The sequence below is a fragment of the Bombus pascuorum genome, chromosome 7 (assembly GCF_905332965.1).
Source record: "Bombus pascuorum chromosome 7, iyBomPasc1.1, whole genome shotgun sequence".
Taxonomy (NCBI): Eukaryota; Metazoa; Arthropoda; class Insecta; order Hymenoptera; family Apidae; genus Bombus; species Bombus pascuorum.
Genome location: NC_083494.1, coordinates 15,000,974 through 15,021,680, shown reverse-complemented (window position 1 = coordinate 15,021,680; position 20,707 = coordinate 15,000,974). Strand labels below are relative to the sequence as shown.

General features: G+C 36.4%; 1 protein-coding gene across 2 annotated transcripts; it reads right to left on the bottom strand.

Annotated features, from left to right (window-relative positions):
* Positions 1–1,026: 1,026 nt before the first annotated feature.
* On the bottom strand, positions 1,027–18,832 carry LOC132909302 (pickpocket protein 28-like). 2 transcript variants are annotated; one of them, XM_060964061.1, is made up of 12 exons: positions 18,564–18,831; positions 16,042–16,169; positions 15,764–15,951; positions 12,012–12,162; positions 11,091–11,230; positions 10,711–10,807; positions 10,327–10,590; positions 8,649–8,754; positions 8,179–8,235; positions 4,180–4,306; positions 3,749–3,855; positions 1,027–3,042 (listed from the first exon to the last, which is right to left on the bottom strand). In XM_060964061.1, exons 1-12 carry the CDS (start codon positions 18,613–18,615, stop codon positions 2,750–2,752), a joined length of 1,710 nt encoding a protein of 569 aa, XP_060820044.1. In that variant the 5' UTR covers positions 18,616–18,831; the 3' UTR covers positions 1,027–2,749. The 2 variants fall into 2 exon arrangements, with proteins under 2 accessions (XP_060820044.1, XP_060820045.1); XM_060964062.1 differs by lacking the exons at positions 15,764–15,951; positions 16,042–16,169 and having other exon boundaries at positions 18,564–18,832.
* Between the last annotated feature and the right edge of the window lie 1,875 nt (positions 18,833–20,707).

Here is a 20,707-nt window from a genome sequence, read left to right as displayed (position 1 = left end):
ATACGCACGATAATTCAGCAAATAAAACAAATGCGCATTGCCATTTAAAAATTCAGACGGCAATTAAAATTTTAATTAAATTAAACTCTATTAATTAAATGCGCAGCACATGCCTCGCGCTCCTGTCGCTTGCTAAAACATGGAATTCAATTAATAGTAAACCATAGCAGTTTCCAAAATAATTTTACAAAATTTTATTCATTATGATCACTGAGTTCCGAGATATAGAATGGCATTTGAAAATATTACGACATTCATCAAATCCTTTTACAAATATTTTACACGTACTTATTAAATTCAAACTTTATTCCGAATTTATTTTCACAGGGCTCTCCTACTGGTTAGAACATTAGATAGGTGAAACGAATCACTGCCTTTCCTCTCTCTACGATTTCTTTTACCGTGTTCGTAAAAATACGAATTTGCATAAACGCCCGTAGTCTAATCAGTAGACATCCGCTATAAAATACAGGAAAACATTACGTCCTTACTCGCAATTATCTTAACGAAACGAAGAAAAGACTGGCTGAGGAAAGTAGATAAAACACTGGAACAGGGGGGCCAATGGGAAATCACGTGGCAAGTGGCAGCTGTGCAGGTTTAAAGAGCAAATTAGTTATTCATTGGCCGCGGCAAATACCCGGAAATGAAATTATCTCGCTCCAATTGGCAATCGACGTTAGCAGACAAGAATATTGTACGTGGATGCGTATCTGAAATTTTCCTGCTATTAATTTATCGTCACGGAAGTGACGGAAGGTGTTCGAGAACCGTGGGGGATCGATAACCGTTATCCGCGGTTGTTACCATGGATACATCAAAGCTCATTCGTTAACGCTTGAAAATGATTAAGACGAGGCCACTGCTTATTATGGTCGCTTAATAAAATTCGCCGACCAACGGAGAAGTTTTTGATTCACGCGCTCATGTGCATGATCTTCTCCTCAAAGATTACGTTATCGAAGCATAATTACTTTGTTGTAAGTTCGTACTATGTATCGTGACTAAGAATAGTATTATGAACGATTATTATAGAGAATTTTTACGTATGCTATATTGTGTCATATTACATAGAAGATGTTGAAATTTTGCTAGCATTGCAACGAGACAAAACTATCACGATTACGTCGATAAAATATAAATTACATAAAATAGTTACACGAAACGTTTGAAAATTTTACCAACATTGTAATGAGACAGAACTGTCATGATTATACTGGTAAAATTTGAAACCAATCGAAAGATGTACGTAGAAATGACTAACAAATTTAATTGTCATTATCTTTCTCATTATCGTATCTTACTTCTAGCGACATACTTCTAGAGATATACCACTTATATGATTAATGATCGAAAGGGTAACAATTTAATTGATTATAATTACACGTTGCGGATCGATCAGGCCATTCTATTACACTCAATAGGAAGAAATTTCTTCGTCGTTAATCATGGTTAAGCTTTGCCGTTCATCGAAGATCAAATTCTTTTGCCAAACAATCTCGTTTCATTATAACATCACAATAAGGATATTATAACGTCAGAGAATTACTAATTAAATCAATGAAATTATCATTAGAATTACCGCCTGTAGGACTGCAAAATTCTACTTAATCAATATTTGCCAGCTTGTTATACAAATATTAAATACAAATGAATATTCAAGAAGATATATTGTACGAGTCATTGTAACTTATTAAAGCGCCTATGTTCATTATGGTTTTAGACAAAGGGGAAGGTTTTCCTTGTTCTGGCAAACTTCCTCCGTTTAACGATGCTTAGCCCTTACATTTTCCTATGAATAGCAACGAGGAAGCTGTATATGAGCGTAGAGAAAATAACAATTTAGATTTCTTGGAATGGAAACCGCAGAAGGTACGAGTAAAAGGTATCCTACGATTATAAAATTTCATTGTTAATTTAACATTAAGCTTCAGGAGATTTAGCGTCGCTTTAATTCTGTAAAAACGCTATAGTCTTGAAATCACCGCTGTTTTACACGAGCCTAAAATACAAAGATCTCGCGTTAACAGAACTTTTCCTCAAATACTATTCTTTTCTTCTTAAGAAGTGAAAAAGAAAGGTTCGTTTAATCGCGATTAAACGTGGGCGAAGTCGACGTTTCATCAGCGTTCAATTCAAGTCGGTTCTTCAAGCTGGATGCGATTCTAATTTGCCTCGTTTTCCAAGTTGGCCCCCACCTTTATTCCAGCATAATTTTCTTTCGCTACCATTTCCTTCGTATCGCGGAGAACGCCTTCAAATTTTTTCTGTACCGACCACCTGCGTCATCGAGAGACAGAAATAAAGTCGCCCCGCAGGTGGGTGAATTTCAATGTACAAACGGCGGTGATTCGTAAAAGACGAATATTTGTTGGAGTTTGTAGTCGTTGAAACGTTGTTTAATAATTGCAGCGTGAAACGTCAAGAAAAATAATATTAGGTTAAGCGGGTAGCTTTTAACGAGATTTAAGGAATATTCAAATAGTAATAATTAGGATTTTAATTAATACGATCTAAATTTCTATAATTTCAAATACAGTTAATTACAGTATTGGCATTTCTTGTTCGTTCAGCTAATCTTCTCTTTGCCATTTATCTGATTGATTATATTAAAAGATAATTAAATATCGTTGAATTAAATTCTTCTTAAACGTTAAACTTTTTATTAGACACTGCAAATCAATTGGAAATTAGTTCCCAGAAATTCTACGCACTTTCGATAATATGCAATTAAACACGATATCGTCGATTATTCGTGATACATATTGCACGTGAATTCGGAGTTTTTCCGAGTTCGTTGAGAAAGCTGTCGGTCCCATGCAAGGCAGATGCGTTTGTTCAAATTCGACGTGCTATATTTCTTCAAGTTCATGTTTGCGGGCACAGAAACGAATAATTTGGAGGCAGGTGGTAGATCTTGATTCTGTTGTTCTGTTCTCTCTTTAAGGAATGAAAAGATGTCTATAAATAAATAATACACGAACTCCACTAAACTTATCACCGAACCACCGAGGCAGAGTCCGAAGATTCCCCCGAAAGAAGCTGAAATTTATTTTGTTGATTAGTACAATAACATAATTAATTTCGCTGTGATAAATCATAATTCACGTCGTGCTTTTAATATCAATTTGAATAACAGCTCGAACGAATAATACAATGGAATAATTTGTTTAAATATAATGTGTCATTATCGAATATAATATATGTATATAGATTAACATTACAATCGAATTTTGTTAATTACGTTCAACGGAGAAAGAGCTTCTCGATTAATTTTCGGTTAACTTTTACTGTTAAACGTTTATATGTAAAATTGGAACGAACAACGTAATGATTTTGCAATTTTATCTTCAAAATGAGGGAACTTTTCAACGCTAGAAAAATACGATTGTGTGGAAGATTACACGAAGCTCGCAGCACGCTTGATAAAATTACTTTCTGTTACTTTAAGCTGACCTCACCTTCTCGCATAAATAGATAAACGCGATTCAAAATATATATCTTGGTCATCACGATCTTAATCGCGAACTTTCAAAGAAAATTCCCTTATTCTCCCGTGCAAACTTTTTCATCGTCCCCTTCTTTTCCTCTTGAACTTCCCCAACTCGCGCCTAGTTACGCGACAAAATCAGCTTAATTTTACTTTATTCTCCTAGCCGTGCTTTCCTATTAGCCACTTATGCCAACGATCGGAAAGTGTAAAAAAATCTAGAACGTGTGGATGACTTTCTGAGAAAGTCCCTCTTACCGAGAAGGCTGTCCCATCCTAAGATAGTTTGCTTCCGGTACTCGAGGTACGTGCCATCTCGAAAATACGCGTACAGAAACGAAGTACTCTGGACGTCTAAGCCACGTCTGTAAACGAACAAATTTTCTCCCGATAAACCCTTGTAGACAGAAGCTTCCATTTTCAAACATTTCGAAGATGTCTAACTTAGTCTGGCGCTGACAAAAGCTTGTTAACAAAAGCAGCATTTCTGTTACGAGGAGGAGGAAATTTTTAAGCAAAATTTCTAATCTTCTAAGAAGTTCTTTTAAATATCAAACCGGAATGAGAAATCACGCGCATCGATAACAACTTCATCGTATTATACGTACATATGAGATATATTTTAACACGAGAAAAATACAGTTGGGTTGAGAATGAGCACAGCAGGGTTAAAAAATATTGTGACTTACGCCAATTCGGAATCGTATCCTACGTCGTTCATTTGTACCGATTCAGAGACCACTTCGTAACTCTTATCGTTACACTGAGGAAGGCAACTGCAATCGTTTATATGCGACTGCACCAGCGATAAACTTCCTGCTCAGAAAATGAAACAAAAAGGTTAAACTTGAAAAATGACAAAATTGTTGCGAAGCGATTAAAAATAATCTCTATTCGTTCCATATTTTCGTAAAAATTGTTAAAAAAAAAGAAAAGAAAGTTGTCGTTATTAAATTATTCTTTGAAAATTTCGTTTCTTGAAAATTTTCTGCCATCGATTGGTTCGTTAATTTTCATTTTATAACGATACACAGTCAATCTTATCGCTAAATTTCGTGTACGAGCCGGCTCCACAAAGTATGTTCCCTTAACAAATATCGCTGCAGCAACGCTACGATCGGAATTGCGCACACGCACGCCAACTTCCTTTGTTCACTGACAAGCCGTAATTGCCAGTTGGAAACAATCGGATCGTGCTTACGGGTATTTGTTCGTTTTTCACACGTTCGAAACAATAGAGCGGCCCGTGCGACGCGTTCTGAATAAGAGAAACGCGAAACCAGCAGCAATTCATCGTCAACTTCGTCAAGCGTATGAAGAACAAGTGACGCGTGTTTCTACGACAAGACGCGTTGGCAATTTTAGCGACGATCGTGAAAACGTGCACGACGATCAGCGAAGCGGTCGACCGTCCATCGATCGATGACGATTTGGTGCGCACAGTCGGAGAACAAGTTCGTGGCAACAGACGATTTTCACAATGTCGTCGCTTTCCATTCGTTTGCCCACGAAGAGTAACCAGAAGAATCGCCCATTTTTCATCCGCCGATTTTCGAACCGAATTTCGTACGAAGCTTACGACGACACGTCGATCGCAGTAAATTTTGAAACTGAGACGACAATGAGTCTCCGACAAGGAGATAGCAAGAACTGCGAAATTTCGAACGAGTTGGCTGTATGCGCATTTGATGGGCGTTTTAAGTCGGCGGTGAAACAGTTGCAAAAAGATTTGAGTGCGTTGCATTAAGATGGTGTAAATATTTCTCATTTGTTTGAGAAACACCATGGACATTGTTCCAGCATCCTTGAAACTTTCACCATTCGATCTCCGATGGTTTTTCTAAATCCGAATTCCTATTTTCGGTTCGATTCTTCTTACTACGAAGAGATTGTACAATTACGTAGAATTGCAAATATTTGCAATTGTAACTCGCGCACATATCCTCCACCAAGCAAATAGAACGAAGCGGCATAACAAATTTTTAATTTCCACCGAGTGTCTGGATATCCTACAGCTTCTCCAACGAAAGTTATTGAAAAATTATTTTTACGATCGTATTTTATTTCGTTCGTGTGGAAATTGAAACACGTGGCTGAAACTCGATCTTTGCCATTTGCTTGTAAAAATACCGACGATACAACCGAGCACTTGTGATATTTAACTGATACCGGTGCATTTTAAGAATCGATTACAAAACGATCGGCGAGAGGAACGCGAGACATTTACACGAAACACATACAAAGTTGCATACCAGCTGACGTTGCAATATCTGCAAGTGGGTGGCTTGTGGTATGACAAAGATTTATTCATTTTCAATGGGTCGTGATTTTGGATTATTGCCCTGCTACATCATTAACAGACAGACCACTGTGCATCGTCTGGAATTTCGGAAATTATGCTCATTATATGGGTAGCATCCTAGCCGGCATCATCCTACGATGCGAGGATACAGAAACTAAGATACTGTTACAAGTGTCTGAATAATGGCAAGACCTGTGTACGAAAGTATCGAGTTGGCAACTAAGTGATTGCGGATTTTGTCGATACTATCTAATGATAAAATCCGCAATCACTTAGTTGCCAACTCAAAGGATGTGCAACTCTGCAGGCCTAAAGAGGTAAGGTAAATCTAGGATTTTTTTCGCCTACAAGTATTAATTAAAGGATCAAGATGTTGGAATACAACGATATTTCACCACAGGCACCCACACAGGCATTTAAACAGGATACTTACACAGATCATACTCATGACTGTATAGAGAGTGGGGCTCAAAGTATTTAAGGGATCACGACTCACTACCTAGTCTAGTCTGAGAGTAACTGGCCAACAATCAACAATTCTTGTATACGTCAGGTTCTGTAGTTCTTGTTCAATAAACATTACCGAATATTATTTCAACACAAACATTGTGTCTTCCAAAGGTTACTAACCTTAACTTCAAGATTAAATTCTAACACAAGATTTTGTTAGATAACCTTGAGCAACATCTTAACTCTGGATTCGTATCTTTTTTGTTACGTAAACTTCAAGATTAAATTCTAACGCAAGATTTTGTTAGATAACCTTGAGAAACATCTTAACTCTGGATTCGTATCTTTTTTGTTACGTAAACTTCAAGATTAAATTCTAACGTAAGATTTTGTTAGATAACCTTGAGCAACATCTTGACTCTGGATTCGTATCTTTTTTGTTACGTAAACTTCAAGATTAAATTCTAACGCAAGATTTTGTTAGATAACCTTGAGCAACATCTTAACTCTGGATTCGTATCTTTTTTGTTACGTAAACTTCAAGATTAAATTCTAACGTAAGATTTTGTTAGATAACCTTGAGCAACATCTTGACTCTGGATTCGTATCTTTTTTGTTACGTAAACTTCAAGATTAAATTCTAACGCAAGATTTTGTTAGATAACCTTGAGCAACATCTTGACTCTGGATTCGTATCTTTTTTGTTACGTAAACTTCAAGATTAAATTCTAACGCAAGGTTTTGTTAGATAACCTTGAGCAACATCTTGACTCTGGATTCGTATCTTTTTTGTTACGTAAACTTCAAGATTAAATTCTAACGCAAGATTTTTTTAGATAACCTTGAGCAACATCTTGACTCTGGATTCGTATCTTTTTTGTTACGTAAACTTCAAGATTAAATTCTAACGCAAGATTTTGTTAGATTACCTTGAGCAACATCTTAACTCTGGATTCGTATTTGTTTTGTTACGTAAACTTCAAGATTAAATTCTAACGCAAGATTTTGTTAGATAACCTTGAGCAACATCTTAACTCTGGATTCGTATCGTTTTTGTTACGTGAACTTCAAGATTAAATTCTAACGCAAGATTTTGTTAGATAACCTTGAGCAACATCTTGACTCTGGATTCGTATTTGTTTTGTTACGTAAAATTACAAAATGACGGAGAGGTAGGACATCGTCTGCGGGACCTCGTTTACTTGTACCCAGCGGCGAACGTGACTGGATGGTAGAAAGCAAAATATTATTAACAGATTATCCTCGATGTAGCGTACGACTTTTTTCTGACTTTAAAAAACACGAAAATAGCGTCTTCTTAAGAATAAAATTTTATTTTTCTCTGGAAAAACAACTTTAATTAACATCTATTAAAAGAAATAAAAGAAGAAAAAAAATGGATTAAGATATCGAGAAAATCATACGCTACAACGTAGATAATGTTACGTGGAAACAAAAGTTTCAAGTTAATCGGATAAGTTTCGGAGATCTACCAGACGCAAAGTGGAAAAAACTAGTTTCGAGAAAAACGCGTTTATAATTTTTAATTGATCTTTCATCGAAATAAAAGAACGCACTCGTGTTCAGTGGCAGACGTATTCGTACAATTCGCGCGTCTTTCTAGAATTTCAAAATATTCTTTTACCGCAGTATTTCACACACATCGAGCTTTAGAAAAATACAACAGGAAATTTCGTGCTTTCGAAGCCAACATAGTTGCACACACCCTAAACCACGCGGAATGCTACGAAAGGTTTTCTGAGGTTTTGAAAATTAATTTCTGCCTTTTCTTGATAGCAGTTCGGAACTTATTTTCTGGATACGTCTCGTACTTTCGTTCGAGTTTCTTAATTCGATACTAACAGATAATAGAAAAGTAAATCGTAAGTTAAATGAAATTATAAATCACAGAGAAGAAGGTGTTTAACGAACTTACTTCTACGGGACAAGATGCAATCCACGTCGGTCAAATAACAAGTACGAACGTTCGGATCTATTAAAAAAGAGTAAACGAACAAAGGATATAATTTTTGTAAAGAGAACTTGATTTATGAGGTTGATATTTTGCTATTCACTTTGTGCTCTATCCTCGATGAATTTTTTAATTTTTATATCATGAATTATGTATCACGATGAATTATGTATATCATAAATTAAATTTCTTTTGAGCTGTTGGTCGTACGAGAAAGTTTGCTGAAAAGGTTTCCCGCCAATTTGCATCTTTATCGACATATAACTTTGAATTTTTGATACTCGAGCGTGTAACATTGAAATATTACTCGGCGAAAGGTACGATCTATGAAATTCAACTTTTCGTTCTGCGATTCTGCGTTCTAGCGCTTAAAATTGGATGAAATTATTAATAATCGATGGCTTTAACAAAAGTTACGTCTAAAAATTACTCACGCTGGTCTGGAAAGAAAAAGGGTAAACATCCGCAGGAACCATAAATTTTCTGTTGTAAGCATTCCGAAATGCACGTTTGATAACTATATCTTCGTTCCCCGGCTATCTAAAAATAAGAAGAGAAATTTCTTTCTATAATAATTGTCTTATAAATTACATTGGAGTGGTACAAAGTTTTAAAAATTCTATACACACATATTAAATTAAATTAAACGTTTCATAAAGAAAAATTATTAAAAATTATCTATTTCACGTATTTCACGTATATTACGAGAAATTTCTTCGATTCTAGTTAACGAGAATTTTAGTATTCTCTTCAGCTTGTTAATACAATTTTTATCTCACAATTGCATTTATTATATAACTAACAATGTCTATGAAATATGTCCAGTACGTACGTTCGTGGACTTTCTTTTATTTTCTTGTTACACAACAGTCTTTGATAGGGCCGGCGCAAAGCAGGTTCGCCACGTTTTGAGAGGCTCCGCGGTTTATGAAAATTACCCAATTAAAAAACACCGATTTTGATTGACTTTTTACAGAATGACGATACCATTGACAGATGCTAGACATTTTTTTAGTAACGATGATTCGGTTTAAAGGTTCAGGTTAAAGGAAAACTTCGTCAAAGTTCAGTGTAACTCTATAAAGTTCTCGTATCCTGGAAACTACTTTAGACAAAAGAATCCAGGCGCTTTCAGAGAAACGTACTTTTTAGAGAAATTAAACTACATCGATAGTTTTTTGCAAAAGTCATACACGATTACAGATTTTGTACTTTCGTTGAATTTTTTACCCCTCGAAAGAGAATTATGGATGCGAAAAAATATTACTTGGATTTGTTTAAAAAACTTAAAAAGCTTACAAAAATATATAATATATAACAGCATTTGTAAATAAGTAATTCCTCGTTGTGAAATTTAAGTGCAGGATTTGAATGTGTATTCGGGTCCCGCAAAGGTCACGCCGGCCCTGGTTTTCGAAGTTCTTATTTTTGTTTCGATAACGTTAATAGCAGCGGCGTTCAAGAAAGTCTAACACGGCGATCTCATTAAACGCTGGGAAAATTCGACGGGAAATATTCACGCAAAGTTCAAAGCAGAAAATATAAAATGTTATTTCTCCCTCAGAGAGATAACGTTACTTGGCAAATAGTTTTAATACTAATTCTTAGAAAAAGCTTCCCTGCGACGATTATCAATTTAAAAACCACGATATCACGCTACGTACACGTACAATCACAAAGTGCAAATATATCTATACTTTGTTTCATATATTTATTATATGATATTTCAAATATACTTAAAAATATAGAAAATATTTCTCTTTCTCTTTCCACGTTTCCCGTACAAAGTTCCTTTCGTCTCTCGCCGCTACTCGCGATCGCATCATTTTCGTTATCAATTCCCAAAGAGAAATAAAGACAAATTTCCGAGATAAATAAATAAACGAGAAACAGTGGTTGCAATTTAATATATTCGCTTTTTACTTTACTATACTAAATTTTACTATTTTTTACTTTTTTTATTTTTATTATACTATTATATTATATTTTTATTATACTATTTAGTATTAAGCGGTACGATATATAAATAGGTAAAATAAAAAGGTAAGTGCTAAAATACGATAAACGTTAACGATCTACCGATAGATTTTTTTGATCAATTGCCTCGCGTACCTCGCCATCGAACAAGCACATCCTTTTGGACAGAGGTATATTCTGAATATCCTTGGAGCTTTCTAATTTCGTGCCGGTCAGCGTCATCGACATTACGTGGCCCGGTTGCAGAGAGGCGGATTGTGCACCGATATCCGGGTAATCTAACGGATCGTGGATCAAAACCGTCGCACCTACAAATTGCCTCACCGAACTTTTGTAATTGTCAGCGTCGATGTTCAACGCCACCGCCAAGCCAATATCACGTCCTGTTCCAGGCACGTGCTGAAGCAGAAGGTTCGTGTGTTTAACCTCTTCATTAATCCTTTCACCGTGTAGCTCGTGAACATTTGCCGAGTAATTATCAGGCGATACGTTTACGTATTAATCATTGCAGACTATTACCAGTATATTGTCAACGCCCGGGAAAGAATTATTCGAACTTAATACGTCTAGATCTTCGGAGTCCATCGTGATGTTCATTAACCAAGAATATTCGTCGCTAGAAGCAATCGAAGACGCAACGTTAAATTTCTATGTTTATACCAGCGATGAGAATAAGAAATTTCTGATAGGGAAAATTAATCGAATAATTCAGAATATCGAAACGAAATAAATAGAAGGTCGGAAAGGACGTTTCGATGAAACTTCTTCTTTTTTTTTTAGATTTCCGAACATATCAGCTATGTTCTATACTTTTTACCAGAAGCTTGTGTCAATTAGACGTAGGATTATAAAGAGCGCAGTTTCGATATCGGCAGAAACTGTCGGATTTTCGAATTTACCTGTAATCGCCGACAAAATGATAATTGAAGCCGCAACAGAAGCCTTCGTTCGACCTGACGGTTTTGAAAATTTTACTACAGTCGTAAAGTTGTCCCAACCAGCCGCATCTCACTAGCAACAAGTTACAAGGATGCATCAACTGCAACAAAGTAAAGATTATCGTGTTTGTTGAGGCGGTAAAAGGGCTGGGAGAATATGAAATTCTCGTTCGATGGAAACACGACGGGAAAAACGAGAAGAGACAAACATTCATAAATTTTCGAGGAACAAGCATAATTAATATAATTCTTCCATGAACTTATCTATCCATCCAGAATCGATTTAACGAGATAAATGAGAAAATATATTCTTATATTTATATTTTCTGCTTTTCCCTGCTTGTTCTTCGTCGCTTTGTATCTCTCTCTTTCGTTTAAACAAAAGAAAGAAAAAAGGAAAAAAGAACGAGCGAGCGTATCTTCTCCGCGAGCAAAGTAACCCGGACGATTATTTTTTTGAGGCACACGAGTAGAGGACAATTCGAATCATGTCGTTGCTTCTTATCTTTAAGAAGCACGTAATGTAATAATAAATAAACTCCGGGAAAAATAATGTCGCCGCTACGTGCGACCGTCGAACAAAGACGAATTTGAATTTTCCGACTCTCCCCCGCATAAATAAACAGACGCAACGGAAAAGAGTTGAGTTATCCAGTAGTTATCTGGAGTTATCAACCAGTTACCTATCGAATATTTATCAGCAAACTTATTTTGCGATTTATACACTGTACGAGCGTCTCAGCGAATATCGTCTGTGTACTAATTTATTTAATTATTTGAAATATATTCTAATAAATATATAGTGTAATAAATCTCACGATCAAACATCCTCTACACAAGTCCTCTACAGATTTGTCAGAACGTAAGAACAACGTTATTCACCTCGAGCATAAGTCTCTCGACCGTGTAACCGAGGATGTCGAGGGCCCAAGACGCGGTTGCGTTATCGATCTCAATTTTGTCCGGTCGTATCAGTTTCATCAGCGAAGAGAACAATTTGTTGCTCATGTCACTATCGAATCCATAATTCAGCCTATTGAGAGAAATTGTTTCTCAGAAATATATATCTGGCAGCTTGATTGCTCCGTTTCGTTTATTGGACGTGTGCGTGTACTACGTGTGAAATATGTTCGGCGAACATCATGCAGTCCATGTACGCGGTGTCCGAAAAGGTCAACAGGAAATTTACGATGCGCGTTAATAAGAGGAAGGAGCAAGTTTTTTTTTTTTTATTTGGTAGACTATTTACAATCAATTCTCATACAGAATTTTAAGTAAATTATTTTCACGTGGTACTGTAACTTGGATTATAAGAGTTTACGGTATGTTTCATTCTAGTTGAATCTAATGCTTCGATCTAAGGGGTATTGTCCTTTTAGTCTGCGGATCTGATCCGTCGTGTCCAGTAATTGGGTAACTAATGGGTTTTGGTGGTTGTTAACTCTTATATTATATCTGTTTCTGAACTTGGATATTTCTTCTTTGACCGTGGGTATCTTAAGGTCGCGATGTATCGTTTCGTTGGTAACATACCAAGGTGCATCAATTAAGGACCTTAGAGTTTTTGATTGGAATCATTGGAGAATTTCTATGTTGGAATTACTCGCTGTTCCCCATAGTTGGATCTCATAGAACCAAACAGCTTTTAATACGGCTTTGTATAGCATTATTTTACTCTCTACTTTAATGTTTAGGTTGGAGCGTCTGCAATGAGCCAGTAGAATAAAGCAGCAAGTAAAGAAAGCTTCGTATGAATTTATGTTCGGAAATTCTTGGTGGAAGAACGACGAGGGTTCGAAGATTTCTAGACAATTTGTTCTTTCGACTCGTTTTACGGATGCACACAGATAATTTTTAACGAGCAATTAGTTGGCCTTCCGGGTCATCAGATCTAACTTCCGCGGACCTTTTTTATGGGTTCGCGTAACAGTCGGTTTATGAAAATGCGATAGAAACGACGGAACAGCTTTTGGAAATGTGTGCAAAGTGAGTTTAGCGGTAAAAAATACAAGAATGGGAATATTTGAAAGAGTTGGACGAATGGAAGACTGCATTCTTGCAGGGGAAAGAAATTGCGAATATTTATTACAACTGTCGAAACGATAACAGTTTTTGCTCGCTCGTAACTGTTAGATAAATCGTCGTTGAGTTTGTATCAACTTTTTTATCCACTTCACCTTATTAACACGCAGTACAAGTTTGTCCTCGACCTTTCCGAACACTCTGTATATGTCTATCGGATTTCGTGTATATCGCACTTATCGAAGAAACTAAAAACGCGCTTTACGTTGCGAAATTATTTACATACCGATACAATTATCGTCATTAATGTACTTTTAAAAGCAGTTAAGAAAATTGAAACGTTCAACTCACGAAAATCCTTGGGATAGAATTTGGATAAAATAAGATCTTTAATTTGTTCACTTGCGCCATATTTCGAAGCTACCGATAGAAAGAACACAGTAGAGATAGAACTACGAACGACGTTAAGTGCGTAGATTAACGCTAGAGCTGCCGATAGTTGAACGAAGCTATTTCTACCAAAACCACTGAAAATCACTGGTCTTTAAAAAATACGTAATGATAGAATATTTTGATATTTATTGATTCATTACTTTACTACAGAAGCAATTCCATGTCGTGTAGTACATTTTTGGTATTATTTGTTGAAGTAACTACTTGAAGGGAAACTCTACATCTTTATTTATGTATACCCGTGACCTGGAGACTGCTATTACTCAGAAATATTCTAAATAAGAAGCGGCGCATAGTATTGTATCGAGTATACATTATGTTTTGGGTTGCAAGGTCTAGGAACGAAGGAACTAATAAACAGATTTCTATTTATGTTCCCTGTAGCCTTTAGCCCAAGCTACAAGCTTAACCTTTTTGGTAATGTCCTTTTGCTATAAATATATGAACGTGCTCCCTATCGTTCCATTGCCCAGTAACACTAAGAGAGTAAGGATTTGAATCAGCATAAACTTATACATTATACTTGTACTTATACCTTTAGTTATTTCAATATACTTTTCTACTACAAATTCATCCACTCGTTCTTCCATCAGTCATTATGTTTTGGGTTGCAAGGTCTAGGAACGAAGGAACTAATAAACAGATTTCTATTTATGTTCCCTGTACCCTCTAGCCCAAGCTATAAGCTTAACTCTTTTGGTAATGTCCTTTTGCTATAAATATATGAACGTGCTCCCTATCGTTCCATTGCCCAGTAACACTAAGAGAGTAAGAATTTGAATCAGCATAAACTTATACATTATACTTGTACTTATACCTTTAGTTATTTCAATATACTTTTCTATTACAAATTCATCCACAAAATTCATCCTCGTTCTTTGGTTAGTCAACCTCAACTTCAACGTTGTTAATCCATCTGGGACCATGATCCCTAAACGAGGGCTGACACATTTATAAAATTGTAGAACCTGTCATCTTGACTGTTGTGGTATTTCTAGCGTTAGCATTTAGCGATCTAGCGATCGGTCCGGGATTTTTCTAATAACCGATATCGTCACATCGAATGATACGCGGTAAAAATTTGAAAAACGTGTGGGAAGTTGTACAAAACGAGAAAACTGGTTAATTGGGGTTCGATAAACAGATTGCAGCGCCCTTTTACACTTTGACAATAATAAGTAGCCTTGATGCAAAATTATTTTCAGTTTGAATATATAAAAAGAAAAGAAAATTCATTATATTATTTTTTTAGTTGTCGTTGCGAAAGTCGTTACATCATTGCGGGACAAAATATAACATAAAGTGGGAATTTTAAAATAAAATTGTAAAACCAGTCAATTTGACTGTGTGTGATAGTTGTAGTGTTAATGAATATAAGATACTTTTGTAGATCAAAAAATGTCAGGATTCGTACGATACTAAGGCGATGACGAGCTTTTATTTACAAACGCTTCGACAACGCTATAATTTGATAGGAGACACGCGACGTAACGTTTCCTCGTCGCACCTAAGTATCAATTAATTTCGTGTGAAAAATGCTATCTTGCGTAATGTAATTGTAGTAGCTCGTGACTATCAATCGATGCGACAATAAATAAATAAATAATAATAACGATGTTAGGGGCGATATGGTATTATCGGGGAAGATGTTATCGAATCGCGAACATTTCGTTATTAATGTTTTGAAAAAGAATGTGACAAGGTGTCGGTATTATTAATGCGTTACGATGAGTTCACTTTTACGTGTATTCATAGATCCTTGCAAGTTCTGTATAAAGTTGCAACATCACATTTGTAAATTACTCTATCTTACTCGAATAGAATATTATTTCTGTTCGCGTAGGTATCAAAGTCCTACGCAATAAACTTCGCTTTTCAACGAGTGTCCGTTTCAATTATCTTAAGATTAAATTCATATTAAATGTAACATCATTTTCTATTTGCTAAAAGATACCGAGAAAAACAAATTAGATCAAGCGCTATGTACTGTGGAAATTTGTAACACGTACCTTCTGACGCTAAGTTCTGAAAATTTGTGCAACAAATTATACAACACAATCTACGATCTCAAGGATATTAAAAATTTTAAAGCATTTCGTGAGAGCGATTTAAGACACATTTGTTAACGTACAAGTAGCTATGAACTACGATTTACTTACAATTTCTGCGCGATTTTATCAGCATGAGGTTTATAAACTTTGTTGTTGTTGCATATCGTGATACCTGGAAAATGTAAGTCCCTTATGGGGTTCGACGTGTCTATTATCGTCACCGTAGGATTGTTCGAATAATATTGCCACAGACGTAACATCAGCATCACGCAGAAGATGATCGCTGCCAAGCAGACCTACGCGTTAAACGAATGAAAGAAAGTTTTGTATTTTTCATCGAAATTATCCAAGACGATAAGAAACGTGGACAAGAGTGTTCCTCTTACCATGAGCCAAACTATTTTATGACATGCTGTCTCGCCTGTAACGATGTATCGAAAACCGTGCAACCCTGTGTTCTCGCAATAATCACGAAAAAATCGCTTTATACCATGTGCGATATTCAGTCGACTATCTGCATCGAAACAAGCGAATATTTTAATTATAACGTGAATATTTATAGAAAATTTACATAGACAAAAATACATGAAATATGCTAGATACGTTACACATATATTATGATAAATATTATGATATTTAACCCTTAACGCTCCGACTTTTAATTGCAAATTTCGACCGGAAACTCCAACTTAGTCTCATCATACTTGGACTTGCAAGTTTTTAAGTGTCAGATTTTAAATGCTACTGTAGCGAACACTGTATATATTTGTATGTATTATGTATGTAAATCCTGTAGCTACTGTCAGCGAATATTGTCGCTATTTATTTATTTATTACTTTAAAATACACTTGACGGTTTCAACAGCGAGTTATCTCGTTATTCAAACAACAAACCGCACAACCATCCTCTACGCTACAATCACGTATAAATAATAATTTTAAAGTCATTCGAAACGATCTTTATTCGTCTCAGAAGTAATAGAATTTTGATTACAATATTTATACTAACACTTTGACTGCCACGTTCTCGTGTGACGCCACGGTGATGGTCATTGGTGACCGAAGCTCCTCAACTTCTTACAATTGTAAAAATTGAATGAAAATTGGCAATTAGGGAATTTTGAATATAACCGATGAATAGAAGATACTTTGAAATAAAAAGTGCCCCATTGAACGATTAAACATTTTTATTAGAACGTCGATAAAAAAAAATGAGAACAAATCTTGCATCTAACGGTGCACTGTGTTTGCGTCCATATCTTTGAGGGGTAATCTACGAATATTATTATAAACACAGCCTAGAAAATAATCGTAAACGCTGCTTTATAATCGTATAATTGAAGTTACAAGTGTGAACATACCTTACTATTATAAGGAGAATGAGCAAATACCGTTTACTAATATCTTCTACACGGTTCAACGATACATTCTGCACGTTTTGCTTACAAAGAAACAACGAACGCGAATGGTTTGTTGAAATAAACGGAGCCTCGTTACAATATGTCGCTATCAACTGTTACCCAGGCGCCACGGTGGTCACCCGTGACCAGCAATGAGATAAACGGTGCATCGGGGAAGAATGTTGTCTTACATCGTCAATTTATTATTACTTTGCCATTATATGCTTTGAATAATAAAAATGTTCCCGTGGCGTCCTCAGCGAAACGTGTGATTTCGGTGTGGCAGTCAAGGTGTTAATTACAATTGAGTAACGCGTGGAATTTTTTAAAACATTCACTGTGATGCAAACCGAGTTTGCGTTTTCACAGTAGAAAATTGTTTGTTTTTTACCGCGTTGCTTTCTTTTGATGAACAAACAACACACTTTTTTTCCCTTTCGGCAACTGATTTATTATATGGAGTTTCCCATCTAAACGTTGTTCCTTATGTGTTTCCTGCCATACACATTGTTATTCCGAAAGTTACGAGCTGACTTACCACTAATTTGACAAACATATTTCCTGAGAAATCTTGTGAGGTATATAAACGTTTATTACGCTTGTTTCTAGCTGCCAAAAGATCAATTTCTCCCATCGTTTCAACGATTTTCTCAGGAAACAATATGTTGATGCATATTGATCGGCTTCATCTACAGTGCTTGAGAGGCGCACTTGGAGCGTTAAGTGTTAGAGGAGGAAACAAATTTCCGCGTAGTTGGAATTTTTCTATTCTATATTATCGAATTCTATATCGAATTTCTATATTCGTATCTCGGTATTTCAACGACGTCTAGATATTCACACGGCGAACTATCGAAAGCGTGCAAATCGCTATTTTACGTAGCACCTCTACATCGATGGTATTGGGTTGGCAAGTAAATGATTGCGGACTTTGTCATTAGGTGGTATTGACAAAACCCGCAATCACTTAGTTGCCAGTAAAAACGCGAGATATTAAGCGCAAAATCTGCTTCATCCGTAATATTCTGCAGCGTACGGAGAAAAGAATGTAACGCGATCCGTGTTATCGTGTGTAACGTTTCGTACGATTTATTATCTTATTTTCGAAGGAACATAAATATGATGTAATACGTAGTGCTGATATATTGGCTATAGTAATTTATGTTCCATGTGAGATGGAGAGCACTCTACCGTGGGGAATCGTTGGGAAAATGAATTCGAAATGACGAGGGATGAAACAACGCGAACGATGTAATAGAATCGACAAACAAGAAGAAAGGTAGAGGAATAACGACGAAATTGGCTGAAGGAGAAAGCCATGGTAATATCGACAGTATGTGAATTTTTATACGAAGGAATAAAGAAGCAATGAAATAGTAACGTGTTCACTCTGTGGGAAAAAATAGAAATACTATGTGTAATGTTGTAATAATCGACTGTGTTGCGTGAAGTTGCAACTACTTTACCATAAATCGAAATTACAATGAAATAATATCGTAAACGCGTACTCTTTAGCTTTTTCTTGTACCATCCGCGGGTACCGTGACACTTAATCTTCATCTTATTACGTCGATGTTAAATTTCTTCGACACTCGTCACGAATATTCCGTATATAACTTCTTCAACTTGTTCGACGCTCGTAGAAAACTGAGCAAAGCGAGCCAGAACTAACGAAGGAACGAAGATGTCGATTCGCGATAAGATCTAACTCGTTTGTACGTCGCGTTGATTTTATCGGCGGCCTTTAATTCCATTTTCTACCAATTTCGTCCCGTCAATTCCGCGAAACGTCATTACGATGACGTCCACTTTCGATTCGTAACCACTTAGGCAAATGATACGCGGCCGAGGGACCGGTAAGGTGACAAGCGATAGATCGATGTGTTCGATAATTAATTATTGAACGCAATTATAATATACGATTGGAAAAGTGAGGTAGCAAAAATTTACAGATTCGTTGTGAAATAACGAGCCTTGAATAATGCAAAATCTTGTAGAGGAATCGGACGAAAGCTTGTAATTATTATAAATCGAAATATCGTACAAATTTCTTTCGTCCGAATCATCGACGACGAGTGGTTCGAGATATATTTTTCGTTCGTCGTAGCAACTCGCAGAGGGCGTAAGAAACACTCGGCTTCTTTTCCAGGTCGGTATTTCCATCTATGGATATTTCAGAACCCGAGATACAAAATTTCATTTGACCAGCTAGCTGTTGCGACCTCTTCGAAAAGCGTGTACCTAAAACGTGTGACAAAAAGTAAGCGACAACGAGTATACAAGATACAAAATATTTCCACTTCTGCACGACGACTATACTCGCCACAAACAACTAACTGGTCAACGTCACGTTTATTCTTTTCTTAGTTCATTGGTCTGTACCGATCGTCCGTGGTAGTATTTACATCGGTCTATCGACAGTCGATCCATTCGTCTGTTATTTTGTCAACGGTTATCGGTAACGGTCAGTTTATCATAGACGCGATACAGGATAGACCTGACCTCTTATGGTACTTCGTGACACCATCGACGAGCGATACAACTGTGGAAATACCGATTGCGCAAAGAAACAGAGGTCTTGTTACGCCTTTTACGATTTAAAATCACGAACGATATCGTGTTCGATGCGATCACGATCGAGGAATAAAGTTTGAGATAGACGCGAAAAGCGTTCGATAGAACTGAAACGATTTTCACGAACGAGCAGTCGGTACGAACAAATTGAACTTTACCTTGTACCGGTCGTCTCTATCGGAAGTTTGAAATTCGGCTAATACGCTGGTCTGTGAATTAATGATGCATTTACATTACGACCAGAAGCCCGTAAATTCCACGGAATTATAGTAATGCTAGCGAATTACTCACTTCGTTAACTTCCATGAAACCGTGGTAGACGGCCGGTACTAATTTAGATTTGATACGCCGCCAGTCAAATAACGACTACAGTTTCGCTTGATACGTTAATCGACGCGTGAACGGTTATCCACGTTCGTTCGTTTGCGTAGATTTACTCGACGAGTATCTCGACGAATCGCTCGTATCTTCTACGCGATTGAATTATCGCTGATCGATGATGGGCGGTAGAAACGATCTCGTCTTCGCACGACTCACAAACTTCTCGCCTTTTTCAAGTTTCGTCATTGAATTCGTCATACCAATGAAATTAGGTTAGTGAATTTCCTTTGTAAATATTATTTTTACGACGCGTTGAAATACACGTAACGAGACGTAGTAAAAAGTATTTCGGATTTGTAATAGAAGCAAGAAAAACAAACATTTCGCGAACTATGGGAAATGGAGAATTAACCACGCTATTATCACCATCCCAATTTTTCTGCTGTACGTTTCTATGTTTCTTTCGATCGGCTATTAATTCTGCCGAGAATTGTGCACCTTAATCGCCGAAATAAATGTATGGGAACACTTACATTGCACCTAGAATTGATATTAAAATAGTTTCACATTTATTCGATATGTGATTTACAAGATATTCGTCGATACATATTTGCACGCGTCTCAGCGCTCTCTTTGTCTCGCCATCTTCTTTATCACATTATCAATGGACAGTTGCATTCGTCTGTTTTACGAAACTCTGTGCTCGCATATACTCCAACACACTTATACTCGTATACGTGTGTCACTACTACGCGGC

What these genes read in the sequence shown, in the direction of transcription:
- LOC132909302 (XM_060964061.1), bottom strand. Translation starts at nt 18,615, where the DNA reads ATGAAGATTAAGTGTCACGGTACCCGCGGATGGTACAAGAAAAAGCTA. An exon ending in ATAAAATAGTTTGGCTCATG is followed by an intron (nt 15,952 to 16,041) that starts GTAAGAGGAACA and finishes TTTAACGCGTAG; the next exon opens with GTCTGCTTGGCAGCGATCAT. An exon ending in TTGCATCTTGTCCCGTAGAA is followed by an intron (nt 4,307 to 8,178) that starts GTAAGTTCGTTA and finishes TTTTCTGAGCAG; the next exon opens with GAAGTTTATCGCTGGTGCAG.